Genomic DNA, 18,068 nt, shown 5'->3' on the forward strand with positions numbered 1-18,068 from the left:
GTTAGACAGGGAAAAAAGCGGCTGGGATATCGTCCAAGACTGACGGTAGAGTTCAAGTACATCCTGCTCTGAGAGAGATCAGTGGCGGTGTAATCCAAATTACCCGAACTGAGAAAGCAGGAGAGTCCTGCAGGACTGCAAAGTTAGCCGGTGAAAGATGACAGACCTTAAGTGGTATTTCAAATGATTACGTTTTTATCACACAATGAGCAATTTTACAATCTCTATAACGTCTGACGGGCTACGATTACAGTAGGAAAATGCATCGAGGTATCTACTTAAATGGAGACATGTAAGCTCTCTATTCTATGCGCTCCCATATTCTGTACTAAATAAGCAAGATACTATCTCAATCGAATTAGTCACTTTAAAACTATCTCTAAATTTAATTTACAGAAGCAAAAAAAAAAGGAAACACTTACCGGTCTATACTGGAAGTTTCTCGCCCCCAGGCCAGGTGATTCGTGCAGTTTGGCAGCTTGTTCCTTGGACCGTATTATATCTTCATCAGTTTCACGTTCGATCCGTTTCTTGTGCGCTCGATTTGTTCGATAAACTTCAATTAAGCAACAGAGAATTATCACAAAAAATACCGTAGTTAAAATAATGAACACCACTTGGGTCTTCTCCTCTTTTCGCGAGGAGTCAAAGTGTTGCGCTTTGTAGGGTATTTTCGTTGGGGGCTCTTCAACCCATGACTTCTCAGAGCCCTGAAATTACAGAGAGGGAACTTTTGAAGAAGAGCTATCGCATTACGTAGTATATTATGGAATAATTTTGAAATAATTTATAAGGTCTGACGGAATAATCGATTCTTCTTGATACAGTTTAATTAACGAAGATGAAGTAATGGAGCAAAAATGAACGTTATCTGTGTATTTATAAATATCTGTACTTACGACAACGCTAAAGTTCAGGGTAGGTTCGGATATCAGTTTCTGAATTAAATCAAACTGGGCGTTGCATTGAGCGCTCCGTACTCCTTGTGAGTTGATTACAGTGATGTTTTCTGCCCCAGACTTGGTGAATAGCATGTACTCCTCCAAAGGCTTCATCGAATAATTATTGACCTTGATGAAAATATCTGAAAATTTGAGAATCGTTAATTAACACATCAGGAGTCTCTAGCAGGCATCCCCCAATGGCAAGTTCTGGTGCTATCCCGGACAGTCAAACTTCCTGAATGGAATAAAGTTTTAATAGAGGTTTCGATTGAAATCTGACACAAATATTTCATTTCCTGTTCGCAAGCCTAAGCGAGATTCACAAGAAGTTAAAAGATACTTCGATGCCTTGTCTGCCATCCCACCTCTGTCAGTGATGAGAAGTCTGAAGGATATTTTTTGTTTGTGGAAAGGTTCATAAATAACTGAATGTACCGACCCCTCTCATTAGGGAAACATTAAAGTCGTTCACCAATTTAGGCAAACGGTGGGAGGAAAGCCATAAATAATGACTTGGCGTCAAGCTACAAAACATCGAAATACATCTTCCTTATCAAATTTTCTTAAGACGTTTTAAGGGTGACTACCACTGGCGGGAAAGATAAATAATTCAGTTTTAAGATGTAAGTTGGCTTGGAGTTTTATAATTCTGATAAGGAGCTTAAACGTAAATTATTGAAAGGTCCCGGTGCAACTAAATTTCCTGGTACCAGTCGCACACCCTCAATAGTATTGAATGCTTCTCCTCATGTTCTGCTGAAACCGTAAAACTTGACGCTGCCACCTTATATCATGTATGCCATGAAATAAGTTTGACTATCACATTGGGATACCTTAAAATTGTGAGAAGAGCGAGTGGGGGTTGATACCCGAAACCCGACAATTTCTACATGAAACCTCCTTCCTTTCTAGGAGGAAGTGTAGCATTTTGCCTTGGTGCTTTTAAGATCCAGGGATTAATAACACCCTTGTCAGGACTTCTCTATTCTCTTGCTTCGTTTTCATTTTTCGCTTTTCTTTCCCTTCACCACTTACTTGATAAACAGCCACTGTAACTTTTGTAAACAGCAAATCTTGGGTCAGTTGTGTTGATGCCACCAATTTGTACACTATTAGCGCCCGGATCAGCTACAGACGTTAATGTCCTGGCATTGATTGGCACTAATGGTACACTCTGCCGATCAATTAGCAAGACAGCTTCGGTTCCATTCCGACTATAGTAGACGGAATGTCGGGCATTATTCAGGAAGTTCCTTTCAATCTTGGCACCGACAGCATCATTGCCTTCTCGGTCTTCCTCGAAGAGTAAATGTCCATCGGGATTTATGCCCACCATGAGGTAGTAGCTTCGGTCGTTGACTGTTTGGAGTAGGAGCATGACACGACTGGCACGACGTAAATCATACCCGGAAAAGGCTAATTGTAATTTGACTTGTTCTACTTTTCCGGCAAGTTCGAATTTTCGTTGTAGGGATGATTCGCCATTGAAATCGGCTCCCTTTTCTTCTGTGCAAAATTCCCCTAGGAAGCTTGTGTGTTCACAGTCGCAGGTGCTTTCTTGCATGGCGAAATTCTCCTTGCAAATACCACCGTTTTTGCAGGGTTCTGCATCACATTTAATTTGGCAGTTGGGCAGGACACCATCCAGTACTGCAAATAAAAAAAAATATGAGTAAAATAATTATCTTAATTGAAACATTTGAGATGGAATGCATGAAAATCTGTGGCTGGAAGTACTTATATCTGTTTTTGCTTAAAAGGGTATTCTCGAAGGTTTCTTAAAACTATTAGTGACAAGTTGAAACAATAGGTTAGAACATACACTATACTTGTATTAACGTTTAGTTCATCTACTGGCTCCCTAGCGGATGACCTACCTTGTCGTGGTGAGGAAGCTCAGTAAGAAAGGAACCTCTTGGGACCCAGAGGTGACACCTGAAGAGAAGAGGTAATCGAAACCGCAAATCAAGGTGTCATTACCGTTCTGAGGAGTTAATGGTCACAGAGATTAGGATGCTGCCATGTACGGTTAACCCGAGATAACAGGCGACCCCCGTTTCAACTAGCCTTGCCTCGGCAAAAACGGGCTCTGTCGAGATCAGCTCACTTGGCAGCCAACAACGATCAACTTCAAAACTTTAAGGGTTTTCGTGGTTATCTTAGCGACAGGTCCCCATGTTGAAAATCTTTATTTTCTGATTGGGCAGTACAGCCCCCCTTCCTCCTCTCTTCCGGATATCCTTAGATATCCTACTGTTTGTCAGCTCTTCTTTCAAGAAGCACTGACTGCTGCTTTGCTTAGGCACAACCGTGCCTCCACCCCTTATCTGCATGTACGTTGGTTTGCGCCGGAAACATTCTCTGCGGTGCTGCAGGGGCTTAAACTCATCTAGTTGAGTCCTCCAGAGGACTGGTCTATTATTCTTAAGGACACTCAAGGAAGAAATGTTGGCCAGATACTGTCCTGTTGCTCTCATTAATTTGTTTGCCAAACTGCTTAATTCTATGATTAAGGCTCGTATCGTTCGCGCCTGCTGACTGTCATGCCTATTCGTCAGGCAAATCTAAGTCTGCTTGCATCAATGATATCCTTTTGGACATTTCGATAGCAAAAGGTAAAGGTCAGCAGGTCTTAGCTGTGGCGTTGGATATGAAGAACGCCTATGAGAAGGATGATCTGGCTACCATTAGCGACACAATGTCACATTTCCACTTTCCTGTTGAAATTGTTTTATGGATGTAAAGGATAATGTCCAATCGAGGCCTACAATTAGGGCTGGACAGCGTTCAAGTTGGAAATGGCGTTCGCCAAGGATGCGTTTTAAATTCAATGTGGTTTAATATCTTTGCAACATCCCTGCATAATAAATGCTCTGATTGCATTGAAATCTTCCAACATACGGACGATTTCCTCATTTTGGTCACTGGATACGATTAATTGTCCACTTCCAAATCTTTGCAAAGGTAAATGCGTTTGTTGATGAATGCCGAAGACTGACCTAGCAATCAACATAACCAAACCTCTATCTATGTCCTTCAAGAGGGGCAGGGTAACACCCCTACTCATAAAAATTAATAATCTTACCCATGCCTTACCTTTTTAGGCAGGGAGATAACGAGGACGAGTTCCACCACCACTTGAACTCCATTATTCCTAAAACCGTAAGGGCAGGCAGGTTGATTAATTTTTCATCTGGTTTTCTTGAGGTCTCTCACTTCGTAAGGCCATCAATCTCTACATAGATCTGTGGTAAGGCTCATTATTGAGTATGCCGCTACCTCCACTATGAATTCACCAAAATACTTTGGAAAAAAGCTCAACTCAATATTTGCATGTATCTTGAGAAGAGGCTGACCAGAACCACCCCATTGCACTGGATTTTTGTTTCGGCCAATGGCCGCCACTCCGTATCAGAAGGCAGCCAAAGAACTTCGTAAATTACAGAAAGAAATCCCAAAAACAATCCGAAGCAATCGCCTTCAGTCAGCACTCTTGACCCCGAGCTCCAGTGGTTTCACTTGCTGAGGCTAGAGCCTTGTCGACGAGTAAGCACCTGTCTTTGGGCCGTAAACAGCCTCTGGGCAAATCGCTTTCGGGCAAAACAATGCCTTTAGACAAACTGCTTTCGAGCAAACCACAACCATCTGATTGTGTCAAGGTTGAGGGGTAAGGATCGCCCAGGGCATTCGCGGCTAAGGGCAAGTCAAAGCGGCGGCGGTCTTCTGACGATCTGAACTTTTCAGCCCAAAGCAAGCAAAGAGGGCTTGAGTAGTAGCGACTAACTCTTCGTTTCCAGCCTTGGCTATTGAATCGGATGGATGGGTCTTGTATGACGACACCAATCTATTTGATTACGATACTGAGCAGTACAAACATTTCAGAAGGAGAGTACTCGTAGCGATAAGTGTATACCATATTACAGCTAAACTGCTCCTCCCTCAGCGATCTGAGGTAGGAGACGTAACTAATCCTGAAGAGGGTCTCTTAGCAGCCATCGCTTAAAAATTACCTCTTCAGACTTCCAGAAGAGGAGCCTAATGGTACTGAAGTCCTGAATAATCTTAACCTCACCCCCCGGATATTGCTAAGTAGCCAAGTAGGAGAAAGAGTCGATAGGCCGAGAATTTTCCTTACTACCGGTGTTTCAAAACCAGGTATCAAAAAAATACAGAAACAAATAGGTTGCTGGTTCTACTACGTGGTTTGGACCATCAGAATACAAGTGTCAACTCGGGAAGCTATTGCAGGGTAGTAGCATCCTAAAGCATCTTCATTGGAAGCGTAAATGAGGTGCATGTTTCTCAAATTAATTTGCAACATTGCAAAGTGGCGACTGTACTTATCAGTCGTCGGTTAATAGCAAGAACCATGGGTTGTTGGTAGGGAAGTCAGGGGCTTAAACCTCCGACATGCTAACTTGATGTTTGCCAATGATAGTGTATTCATGTATGGTAGTTTCCAAAGACGTTGAAACTATCTAGGTTAACGATTAACGTAATAGCGGTATTACAACGTTCAAACTGATCATAAAAAGTCATCAGGGAGATACCTTGATGCTCTATTTACTTCCCTTTTGACGTAGACAAAGTTCCTAGTGGAACATTCATATTAGATACTCTATCCTATATACCAAAAGGCATGAGGGTAATAGCAGGATGTGATATTTATGCCTACCATGTACTATGTTGGGGAAGTTCCAACATCAACGGGCAAGGATTGAGACTATTAGAGCTTTTGATAAGAGTCGAACAGATCTTCAACATGAGTATTCGATCCCCTTTCCTCGATGTGATCAGGCGTGAAGTCTTCGACATCATCGTGACCAATGAAGACGGATTGGGGGCAGAAGTGTTCTCGGGAAATTCGATTGTGGGCCGAACCCCTTGGAAAAATGAAGACCGCATTTCAGGCAGAGATAAACGCCATTTCATTGGTCACAGAAAAATGTTTGTAACAAAAATGGTGGGGTCACAACCTTCGAATCTGTTCCGATAGTCAGATAGAGTTATCAGTACTAAACAGCAACGACATATCAAGCCAATTGGTGTGAGTTGTCATCAGCCATTAGTCGACTGAACGAAATATTCTTGATGTGGGATGGAGAAGCAGACAGACTGGCTCGTCAAAGGTCTGGATTCACAATGGTGGGGCCTGAGTCAGCATTTGGGTTCCAGCTTTCCACTGTCAAGTCAATTCTGAAGGGTGAAATTTCAGGGATTCATGCAGGCGAATGGACAAATTCCAATTATTGCCGGTAGGCGAAAACCTTTAGGAAAGTACCCGGAGCAGCTAGAGCCGAATTTTTGTTACGCGCCAACGTGAAGAAGAGACGGCCCTGCATTTCAGCTAGTCGGGCTTGTGTTTTCTACTTAATATTTAAATATTTAAATATAGTCATGGCAAAGGTTAAATCTTCAACCCTATTCCCCGTGAGCGTTGAAAGTTTTTGCAGGGGGAGGGTTTTTTTTTAACCATTATGTTAAATTTCGAAAGTTTTCCCCATATCCTGAGGGAGAGGGGGGAGGATAGGGAGTATATATGGAATAAAGAAGAAGCTTCCACCTTGCTAATTACATTAAAGAATTGCGGCAGCAATGCTTCTTTGAAAACTAATGGAACCTTCGGGTGGAACTATTTTCATGCCAAAATGGTAGGGATCCATTCTGAACCCTATCCTTGGAGGCGAAAAGGAGAGAATGAAGGAAAAAGCGGGAGGTCCTCTCTCTCAAACTTCTTTAAGAAATTGTGGCGTCACCCACTTTTAAAAAGTCCAACGGTGTTAGAAAGGGGTGTCTTTTTCTTCCTCTTACTTAACTTTTTCATCCACTTCCTCTCCAAGGGTGGCGTTAACAAATCAGGGTTTACCATGATGATATCATCATTTGAACTGCCATAACTTTAACGAAGTTCGAGAGAGAAGATCTCCGACTTTTTCCTGCATGTTGTCCCCTCCGTCTGCGAGGACAGAGTTCAAAGTTGAATCCTACAGGTTTGGCATTCTTCCTTCTTAATGGGATAGGGTTGGCAATCCAAAATTTACCATGCTGATGTGAAAAAAAACCCAGTTTAACGGTCCATATTTTTTTCAGAGGAGGTGACTGCCACGAGTTTTCATTGGGATCGAAGAGAGGGCGCCTCCCCTTCTCCACCCCTCCGCGGATGGGGTTCAAAATTTAACCTTTACTCTAATTTTAAATAATGGAAAAATGAAAAATTTTCACTGAAATGGATGCAAGAAATACCTACAGATTTTTTTGCTGAGGAGAGTTTCATCAATCACTACCTTGAATAGGAACCACTCCACTGCCATAGATAAAAGCTGACGTAAGCAAAGTTTAGAAAATTTGCGAAAAAAAATATTTTAAAAATCCCACACCAAATAAACTAGGTTATTGCAAATTGTTGTACAGTAAAATAATCAATATATACAAAAATATGATGTGGTTGCCAAAAACCTTTCCGCACCATCCTGTCTGTACCTAGAAATGTGCTTCAGCTGACCCTACGATTTTCCAAGAAGCTTACAGTTTTTCTCGACTGTTCGGTGCCATGTAGCTCTAGGGTGAGCAGTGGTGTGCTAGGACGCCTGGCCAGTCCCAGTATACCACTGTATGGTATAATTTCTTTTTAGGGAAGTGTGAGGAGTCCTGAACGTCTGTAGATTTGCCTCTGCTCTGATAAGAAACCGTAGCCGTCTTCGACCCTTTTTTTATTTTTGAACTTTGGGTGTTAACCCAAAAAGGGGAGTCCGTGGACCATAAAGAGTGGGAGAAAGTTGTTCTCCATTTGGTGGTCAAAGGGTAGCATAGGTCCCAGGGCAAAACGTGGATTGGTACCCACGATGGAGCGTAAGAACTGAGCAATGTCTGCTGAACTAACAGCTACAGCTCTACCACCAAACCCTATCTTCATCTCACCTGGTGACCGCTGGGAGCTCTTTCTTAACGAAAAACTGCAGACGGGGAAGGATGAAGGCGAGTCTCCCGTACCTAAAAATGGGACAAATTGCGCCAATTGGCCCTCCAGGTTGGGGGTTAGACAGGGCTGACAACTCTGCATGGAAAAAAACTTGTTACGAAGCGACAACAGGAGCCTCGGACTGGATGGACTTTGCAACGACAAATCCGGCAACGACAAAGGAATAACGTTTTGCGCATTTTCTCATGGAACGTGCGCTCCCTGTACAGGTATGGAGCTGTCAAGCAGCTAGCCGATACCCTGTCTAATGCAGTCAACAGAGATCCTGGAGATGAAGCATCAAGAAATGATCTTTACAATCACCTGAAGAACGTTATCATAAATACGGCCACAAATACACTTGGCCTCAGCTGCAAAAAGAGTCGGAACGGCTAGTTTGACGATGAATATCAGCTAACAACAGAACGGAAGAATGCTGCATACCGAGTAATGTTGCATTCCCAAAAAACCTGGGCACGCGCAGAGACTTATCACGAACTGCGTCGAGGGGAGAAGCAACTTCACAGACGGAAAAAGAAGCCTGCGAGAACCAACAGGTCTGTGAACTAGAAAAGTACAGACAGCAGCCGCACCAGGCGCGCCAGTTTTACTAACAAGTCAGCAGGATGAAGCTTTACACACTTCGATGCTGAGGTAAATGCGAGGAGTATGACCTTCTTTAAGTCCACCCAACTACTCGCCTAAGTTGACGATATCGACATCATGGGAAGAACGACCCGAGACGTGCAAACTGCCTTCATCCAGATCGAGCAGGCGGTAATCGGGGCGAGATCTTGGGCTGCACATCAATGAAGGCAAGACAAAATATATGGTGGCAACGTCAGCACCGAAAATCAACCAACCAACCAAGATAGGAGACTACAAATTTGAGACCGTTGATAATTTCTCCTATCTAGGGTCGAAAATTACAACCGATAACAGCTACGATTATGAAATCCGCGCACGGTTGTTGGCAGCCAACAGAGCCTATTTCAGCTTACAAAAACTGTTCCGCTCGAAACGTTTCACCATGGGGTCAAAGCTCTTACTGTATAAGACAATGATCTTGCCAGTCTTCATGTATTCCTCGAAGGCTTGGGTTTTTAGCAAGAAAAATTGCGAACTCTTGGCCGCGTTCGAGAGAAGAATCCTGTGAAAAATTTTTGGCCTCCTACATGAGGAAGGACGATTCCGTATCCTCAATAACGACGAAATCTATGAGCGATACTATGACCACCATGTTGTGGATCAAATGCGACTCAATAGGTTACACTGGGCGGGTCACTTAATCCGTATGGATGAGGATGATCCTACTCGGAAAGTCTATAAGTGCAATATCTATGGTAGAAAAAGAAAACGAAGTAGACCCTGCCTGAGAGGGAACGATGGCGTAGGCCAGGACGCCAGACAGCTTTTAGGGATATCGAATTGGTGGACCTCGGCGCAAAACCGGGAAGTCTGGAGTTCCTTTTTAAGGCATGCCTAGACCGGATACCGGTTGTTGCGCCGTCGATGATGGTTTTTTGGATGCGTCCAGCTGCGTTTCATCCCATCCTAATGTACCGGTCTATTTTTCAGCAGCAGGCGCTAAAGTACAATAGAAATAAGGCTAATAGGATTGAAAGAACCGCCGCTGGGGCTCCGCAATGTATTCCTATACCTTATCTCCTTGGATCTCCACTTGCAATAAATTGCAGCTTGTAGTGCTGTCAGACTACGTGAGTCCGAACGTTGAACAGTGAAGCGCTGTGCAAAGGTGTACAAGATTACGATGGTCTGCACGGACATTGGCCTTTAGGTGACCGTGTCGCGAGACGACGTCTACCATATAATTCGCATTGCTGAAGTTGTGGGGAGGTAGATTCAGTTTGTGGACATTAGATTACCATCCTTTGGGGACTTTAAAGAGATCTCTCTTTACAGGGTGGGGTCTGCTTTCCTCCGTAAATGTTACGGGTTGGTTCCGAGAAAACTTTGGGTCCGGGAAGAATCAAAACCTTTCTCCTCTTCTCCCTACGGACCTGTTAAAAAGGTTAATAACCATGAAAATGATAGGAACCCCTAGTCGTTGCGGGTGGCAGAGGGTTCGCAGGACCAAGTAGCTGACGAAAACGATCACTGAAACAGGACCAATGAAGAGTTCATATCAAGGAAGCCCAGTGTTGATGAGGACTGTAGCGCCATGAAAAAGCTGTCTTCATTGATGTCCTTTGTCTTTTAAGTGTCTGCTGGTCTATATAAGATGGCTAAATTATCCACCTTTATAAGAATAACATTTTCGCTAGTCCCTAACATGAAAATCCTTCCCTAATCTCTAGGCACTAATAAAATCGATTTTCATAATACAAACCAACAATTTTTCAATAAATAAATCCTCCATTAGAAAACCTCGGTCAACATTAATTTTCCTAGTGCAGCCATCGTCATCCAACTTACCACCGTCAGCATAGTGCGGTCTAATTAATTTCCTTTTCTGCAGTAAAGTCGACTCAACGATGAATACCAAGAATCGATTTAATTCGACATTTTGTGGTTGAGAAATAACGATCGCATTGATAAAAGACTGAAAGAGCCTCCAGCAGTTTCTATATATAAAGTTTAACTGGGCAAATGTTAGGGGAGGGGTAGGTTCGGGTGGCTTGATGAATTTCAATTTGGCAACTATCATATTATTCGACTTGGAAGAGGCAAATTTAATTTTTTATTGCATTTTTTGAATTTTTTTTCTGTAAATAAATGATTGCAGGGAGAAGGGCACCGGGGGGGGGGGGGGGGGGGGTTGTAAACTTTGTGTATGATATCACGTGGATTTACATAATTTTCTAGATACCGAGGGAGAGTGTCCAGGATTTGTGTTTGCTAGCAAAGCATCCACTTTCAGTTAATGACGTTAAATCGTATCGGAAAGTTCCTGCTTCCAACTTTCATCATGAGACGTACGATTCGATGGCAAGGATCTTTTTATCTAGTGACGTATCTATTGATTAGACTGCCATTAAAAGGATGATACTAAACTGAGTGGAAGTCATATAGCACTTCCGTTTAATGAACATTGTTCCACAAGTTCGGATCGTCTGAGTGCAGATTTTCGTAATCTCTCCAGGAGTTTCGGTCCACTTGGAAGTTCAAATGGACCAATCGAAATCCTCTGAGGACACTGCCATTATTTGCTACATCTGCAACCGAACTCTATTACCCTTACTTTCCTCTACACTCAACTGGTTGGCACAGCTACACACTTTTCCAGTTTCTTTACACTCCTTCAGATATCCTCTTGACATTTTGCTTGGCCGTGCCTTTCTACCCAGCCATTCAATGGGAACGAATAGAAGCCAGGAAGGACACTGCCGACGCAATGGACAAGAACTAACAAAGATAGTGTGTACATATAGTTGACAGTTTGGAGTGAAAATTTTAAATAGAAGTGACTTGAAGGAATCGTCTTGAATGAGAATAATTTATTGTTGCCCTTAAAATGGGATTATCTCGGGGATAATCCGATAGAGCCTCGAAGGATTAGTTGTGATATGGTAGCTGGACGAAGGCGGATTGAATAGATGAAAAGATGGAAAAGCAATGTCGAAGGAGGATATTTACATGAGAATGGGGATTTTTTCTTTTTTTAACTTGGAGAAAGTTCTCAAGATTTATATTTGCAAAGAATTGTTCACTTTGTGGAGTGGTTTGACTATAGTGAAACTGTATTTGGCTGGAGAGTCTTTGCAAATATGTAGCCGAATGAATGGATTCCGAGAATTTGTGGAAAGCATTCGACACTTTCTGAAAGTTTTGAATAAGTCGGGAGGGGTTTTGTGTAATTATTTATGCCTCCGTCTGAATTGAGGGGATGATGGGCGTTAGATGAGGTGGTGGAGCGTACATTCATTCGTTTGGCCATTCTAGGAATTGAATGTGAATCTTTTTTGAGTTTTGCTCTTTAAGTAAGTCTGCAATGCCCACTCGTGTAATTCTGTGCATTCATACAATTGGAATTATAAAGGGAAGGAGCGTTCAAAATAATTCTGTTTCCTCGAGTGAAACTCAGCCTACAGGGCAAGTCAGATTTTTGGAAAATTGTCATCGACATATACTGATGAGACCGCTCTTTGGCAAGTAGGGAAATGGGACATTTTTCGTTTTATGTCTTATTGTCCTTTTTTGGATATTTCAACTGTAAGTAAAAACATCATCAAGCGAAGAAGTTCAAAAAAACAAGCAACCAATTACAAACCACCAACCGAATTCCCTTTTGTGTGGGCTAATTGGCTACGAATGTTGAAAATCATGATTTGTGATCCTCTTTCCTTGTGAACTCATTATAGTGTGTTGGGGGCAAGTAGATCTGGCGGGGGGATGAGCCAAAGTAATAGCCCGGGGATCGTTCTCTATGCACTGGAGAAGGTGCTAATAGGATCCTAAGCCAAAGTGGAACAGCATCGCCGAGGGCTGCGTGGCGAGTAGTATGCGAACTCTGAATACCATAAGCACCTTGGCTTTCAAATAAGACCCTTATCCTGGTGGCCGGACTAGCCAGGGTGAACATTCTTCCCGGACTACTCATGGGATCAAGACACGGACTCAATTTTAAAACTAAATAAACCAACGATAGAAGGAAAGGGGGTGACGCCAGGGGCATCATCGGAGGACGAGCTGCTGGCATACAGCCACGAGACAGTACCCGTCGAGAGCAGTACACTTGGCGCTAGCTGTACCACCGCTATGCTGAAACTAATCGCAGGGACCTCCCAGAGCGAGGCGGCAGACGGACTAATGGTTTCCAATCTGGAGTCCAATGCTGTCAAGTTGGGTGTAGTGTAGTACCAGACATAGTACTCCTAACCCGAAACCCTCGATGTTGGGGGATGCCTCAAAATTAAAGACTGACAAGAACGTCGGTCACCGGAAACCGGCTAAGAAGCGAAGGTCTACTGGCGTCGTGCTTTGGAGCCAGTACCAGAAGGCCAAGCATATTCTCACTAAGATTGCTAAGAATGAGGAGGACGGTACTGTCGACGAGCGGGATGAAAAATCATTATCATTATCATCAACGGCACAACAACTGGTATCCGGTCAAGGCCTGCCTTAATAAGGAACTCAAGACATCCCGGTTTTGCGCCGAGGTCCACCAATTCGATATCCCTAAAAGTTGTCTGGCGTCCTGACCTACGCAATCGTTCTATCTCAGGCAGAGTCCGCCTCGTCTTCTTTTTCTACCATAGATATTGCCTTTATATACTTTCCGGGCTGGATCATTCTTTTCCATACAAGTGAAGTGACCCGCCCACCGTAACATATTCAGCCGGATTTTATCCATAACTTGACGGTCATGGTATCACTCACAGACTTCGTCGTTATGTAGGCTACTGAATCGTCCATCTTCATGTAGGAAGCCAAAAATTCTTCGGAGGATTCTTCTCTCGAATGCGGCCAAGAGCTCGCAACTTTTCTTGGCTAAGAATCCAGGTTTCTGAGGAATATATAAGGACAGGCAAGATCATTATAGTGAGACGTTTCGAGCGAAACATTTTTTGTAATCTGAAATAGGCCCTGTTGGCTGCCCACAACCATGCGCAAATTTCATCGTCATATCGGTTGTGATTTTCGAACCTAGATAGGAGAAATTTTCAACGGTCTCAAAGTAATATCTCTATTGTTTTTGTTTGATCAGTGCGATTCGTTGTTGTTCGTTCTATGGTTTTTGGCGCTGACGTTGCCACCATCAACTCCGTCTTTCCTTCATTAATGTGCAGCTCGAGATCTTGCGCCGCCTGCTCGATTTGAATGAAGGTAGACTGAACATCTCGGGTTGTTCTTCCCGTAATGTCAATATCGTCATCGTAGGCCAGTAGTTGAGCCGACTTGAAGAGGATGGTGCCTCTTGCATTGACATCTGCCTCGCGAATCCCTTTCTCGAGGGCCAGGTTGAAGAGAGCGCAGGATAAGCAATCCCCTTGTCTTAGACCGCTGTTGATGTTGAATGGCCTCGAGAGTGATTCTGCTTTTATCTGGCTTTGTACATTGGACAGGGTCAGCCTAGTTAGTCTTATCAATCTTGTCGGGAAACCGAAATATACAGTTCTACCCTAGCGATACTGTCATAGGCGGCTTTAAAGTCGATGGTGCAACTGATGTCCATGTTAAAACAGTTTTCCATCGCTTGCCGTAGAGAGAAAATCTGATCTCTTGCTGATTTGCCTGAATTGAAGCCTCTTTGGTATGGGCCAATGATGTTCTGGGCGTATGAGGCTATTCGGCCTAGCAAGATAGCGGATAAGATATCTTATAGATGGCACTCAGTAACGTGATACCGCTATAATTGCTGCAACGGCGTAATATCCTCCTTTTTATGTATGGATTAGATAATGCCTCGTTGCCAGTCATCAGGCATTGATTCGCTGTACCACATCTTGAGTATAAGTTGATGAACTGCTTGGCGAAGTTGGTCGCCTCCATATTTAACCAACTCGGCTGTTTTTACTTACCTTATTTTACCGAAATCGGCGCAGACATGCCTGAAATGCAGTATCTACCGAAGCGGAGCTTATCGTCAAATGTTACGTCGATGTCTTGGATGAAGTTCTGATTTGATAAAGTGTGGCCGCAAAGAGAATGGAAAATCGTTGATATAGAGTAAGCGAGGGACCGTGGAGAGAGAGAGAAGCTGAGAGCTGCTGGTGAGAAGTACAAATGATAGTGAACCCAAAATGGAACCTTGCGGTACACCAAAGAGGGGGAAAGGAATGGAAATAGAACCATCAAAAGCAACGCGGCAGGAATGGATGAAGGGGAAGTAGCTGATCTATGTAACTGGTGACAAGCGAATATTAAGATAGGCGAGTTTAGGCAAAAGTACCGTGAGATTAACAGAGTCAAAGGCTTTAGAAAAACCCGTGTAGAGGACATGTACTTCCTGTGAAGAGTCTAGACATTTGGCCACGAAGTTGGTGAAGTCTGGTAGGCTGGTAGCGATGGGTTCACAAAGTCGTGTTGTTCTTTTGCTAAACAGTGGCGGAAGTGTGCAGTTGACTAGCGATTAACATATTTTCCAAGAATTTTAAAATAGGAGAAGGAGAGGGAAATAGGAGAGTAATTTTCGGCGAGTGTATGTTCACAGGTTTTCCGTATAGAGATAATGAGGGCATCTTTCCCCGAACTATGAATTGTTTGATTTTTAGCAAAACGAGGTTAGGGAGATGTCAGGGTCGGGACTAACAATGGCATTAAGGGTGCTAATGAGGTACTCCACTGAGAAAGGGATAAAAAGAGGAATTGTAGGAGATACGGGGCAGGCTGCACTAAGTTGGGGCCAGATAGGAAGGAGGAGAAGAGTAATTACAAAGTAAGTCGATAATTGGGGCGAGTCCGCGGAGGAGCCGGAAAACTTTATGAGAGTGGGAGAAGGTCGGCGGAATTGCGAGTGTTGCTAATGCGGTACCAAATGGCTTGAAGTTTCTCCAAGCCTATTCGGCCTCAACACTAGTCAGATACTCCTTTGTAGGCTTAGATATCAGTGATTTTACTGAATCTCGGAGAGCTGTAAATAGAACGAGATCAGTATGGTTTCCGCAAAACTTGGATTTTTTCTTGTAGCGTGTTCTCATGAATCTCAGTGGTTACCCAGAAGGGGTAAGAGCGCAGAGACTTGGGAGAGAATAGGATGAAATAAAATAAGTGACAATGGTGTAAAAGAGTCGAGGGCTCCGATACAAATGAAAAGAGTGAGGATCATCATGAAAGTCCTCTGCGGCCAAAAACTTGACGTTGGATACCAGACGAGCGAGCTGTGAATGAGTAATACTGATCATATTGCTTCCTGCAGGGTAATGTAATTCTGTAGTGCACCGTTGTGGTCTTCCTTGAAGTGCTCTGTTAATGCACCGATAATGGACCCGAGAACTGTTTTACAGAAAGAATGCTCTGTTATGTCACCGATAACGGACCCAAGGAGTGGAGAATTGGTATGTAATCAATCATAAGGGTCTTTTAACGTAAGCTAACAGAAGTGTAAAAGACCAGGGATACCAGAAGAAAGGAGATCTAGCTAGAGTGAAGCGAACTCCCTCTGGTGATATGATACCTTATGGTGGTTCCATGGAACAGTGGGCTGTATGTCGTGGGCTTAGTGGATGAAAGTCTTTAACATTGACGTCCCCATCCTATGCGAACATTGCAGAAACCTCTACAGCGGTGTTCGGCCATCAGATAGAAACGGCAATACGGACCTGCCGTTCAGATAGTATGCCGCATAATGTTCTCGCTATGAGTGAAGCATTGAGGATGTAGATCAATTTGTATATCTAGGGAGTGTTATTTTTGCCGACGGCGGAACCCAATTTGATGTCTTTCGAAGCATTAAAAGCGCTAAATCTGCCTTTGCTATTTTGTCAAAAATGTTTGAATGTCGTAACACTAATGTTAGGTTGAGGCTGTTCCGCGAGTTCTCTCTGTGGTACTATATGGAACCGGTCATCTCTTCAATTCTGGGCCGTATGATCGTGGTATTCTGCTCTAAGATAATACCCTAACGGAGACTTGGTCAGCATACGGACAGATAGCCGTGAACGCGTTGATGAAATAGCAGAAATGGTAGTGGATAGGTCATATATTGAGAAAAGGGGTGACAACTTCACTGCAGGATATTTGATTCAATCGCGTCCACTACCCCAAGATGAAGGTGAGAGGGCCGGCCGAGAACAGGTGAGATGATGATGAGTGCAAGCTTCGGAGAAAACGTGGAGGCAAGCACATTGCCAGGAGCTGACGGCGATAGTGCGTCTGTGTGGTTGATACGCTATGTCCCTAAAAGTTTAACGGTAAACACACAAACTTTTACGGAATGCTTGAAAGAAAGGTTTTTGCAGCACATTAGAAGCAATAAGAGAGTGCTGATCCGAAGGTAAATTAGCCTGCATAGATCTTCGTCCTCGGGAGGTTCCTTCGAGTGAGTCAAAAAGCTTATGATGTTCATAGAAAGGGGTGGTGGTCTTTCAGAAAAGTAGTCCCGATTCGGAAAGGCGAGATCTATAGCCAATGCGATGCGTACCGCAACGAAATTCGCTGGAGACCAATAAATTTTGTGGTTCGAATCGGATAGGTTGTCTGCCTTCTGCGGGAGCAAGTTTCATTAAAGAGTTGCTTCAAGTATCCATGTTTGGACACTTTGCTAAGGCATGCATCAGCGGCATTGATCGATCGAAGACGTGGAGAGAAAGGCCAGATTGCTAAGTTGTGCAATAGAGACCCCAAATGCCTATTATGCGAAGAAAAGGCAGGAAGGGATAACCGGCATATTGCCGAAAGTAGTAAATGCTCGGAATTTGTGAAGGCGTTGACTGCAATAAAAAAATGAGGTTTATTCAAATAAACCTTGAGTAGACCACTTATGAAGCTCAGATGGAAATTGTCATCATAAAGGAACTCACATTCGACTAGTGGAATGGCGATATTTGCGTACGGTCGTGAAAAATTTGAAGACATTTTAGACAACCTTGTTTTCGATGAATAGGGAAGAAGTTCAAAGGTGGCTGCCGGTGACTACAACGCATAGACCCTAAAATGGGGAAGCAAGGAGAGTAGTGCAAGGTGATATGTCCTAGCAGGTTAGCTAGACTTCACCAACGATGATCATCAGGCAATCAATTTTGAACTAACGAGGGAGTCACAGGCCCGGGAGGTAGGATGCCTAAAGCCGAGCGATTAGTTTACAAAGGGATTAGATGAGGAAAACTTTTTGGAAGTGTGGCTAGGCCAACCTATTAAGCAGGCCATGCCATTGTGAGAGCTCTTTATGTCACACAATGCACAGCCAAGGCATGTGACGCGTCCATGCCTAGAAGTCGCTCATTCTCCTGTAGAAGGCCCAACTACTGTCGCTATAGTGAATTGACCAGCCTACGATCAGCCTGCTACCGTATGCTTTCAAGGAAGTCCGCAAAAATCTCAAGCTTGTCATTCATTAGAGGGAATGTTTTAGGGAGCTGTCCTCGGAAGCGGATGTAAATCCGTGGGAAGCGCCTATAGAATTGTGATTTCGCGGTTTAGAGGCCGCTTATCTCCACAGATCACGTGCCTTACTCTCTTGTTGAAAATCGTCTAAGGGTCATTTTCCCCAGCAAGAGAGGGATTCTGATACATTTTAAAGATCTCTGAATGTAACGACAATTTCT

At 43.5% G+C, this 18,068-nt stretch overlaps 1 protein-coding gene across 8 annotated transcripts in view; it reads right to left on the bottom strand.

Annotated features, from left to right (window-relative positions):
- The window catches only part of LOC119647574 (contactin-associated protein-like 2), a 231,225-nt gene that overhangs the window by 40,638 nt on the left and 172,519 nt on the right, over positions 1 to 18,068 (bottom strand). For all 8 annotated transcript variants that reach the window (XM_038048580.1, XM_038048576.1, XM_038048574.1 and 5 more), the window contains 3 exons: positions 1,980 to 2,594; positions 900 to 1,084; positions 423 to 710 (listed from right to left, as the gene is read on the bottom strand). In XM_038048580.1, the coding sequence (XP_037904508.1) occupies positions 423 to 710; positions 900 to 1,084; positions 1,980 to 2,594 (1,088 nt within the window). The remainder of the gene's footprint in view (positions 1 to 422; positions 711 to 899; positions 1,085 to 1,979; positions 2,595 to 18,068) is intronic.

Source organism: Hermetia illucens, chromosome 2, assembly GCF_905115235.1.
Source record: "Hermetia illucens chromosome 2, iHerIll2.2.curated.20191125, whole genome shotgun sequence".
NCBI classification, from domain to species: domain Eukaryota; kingdom Metazoa; phylum Arthropoda; class Insecta; order Diptera; family Stratiomyidae; genus Hermetia; species Hermetia illucens.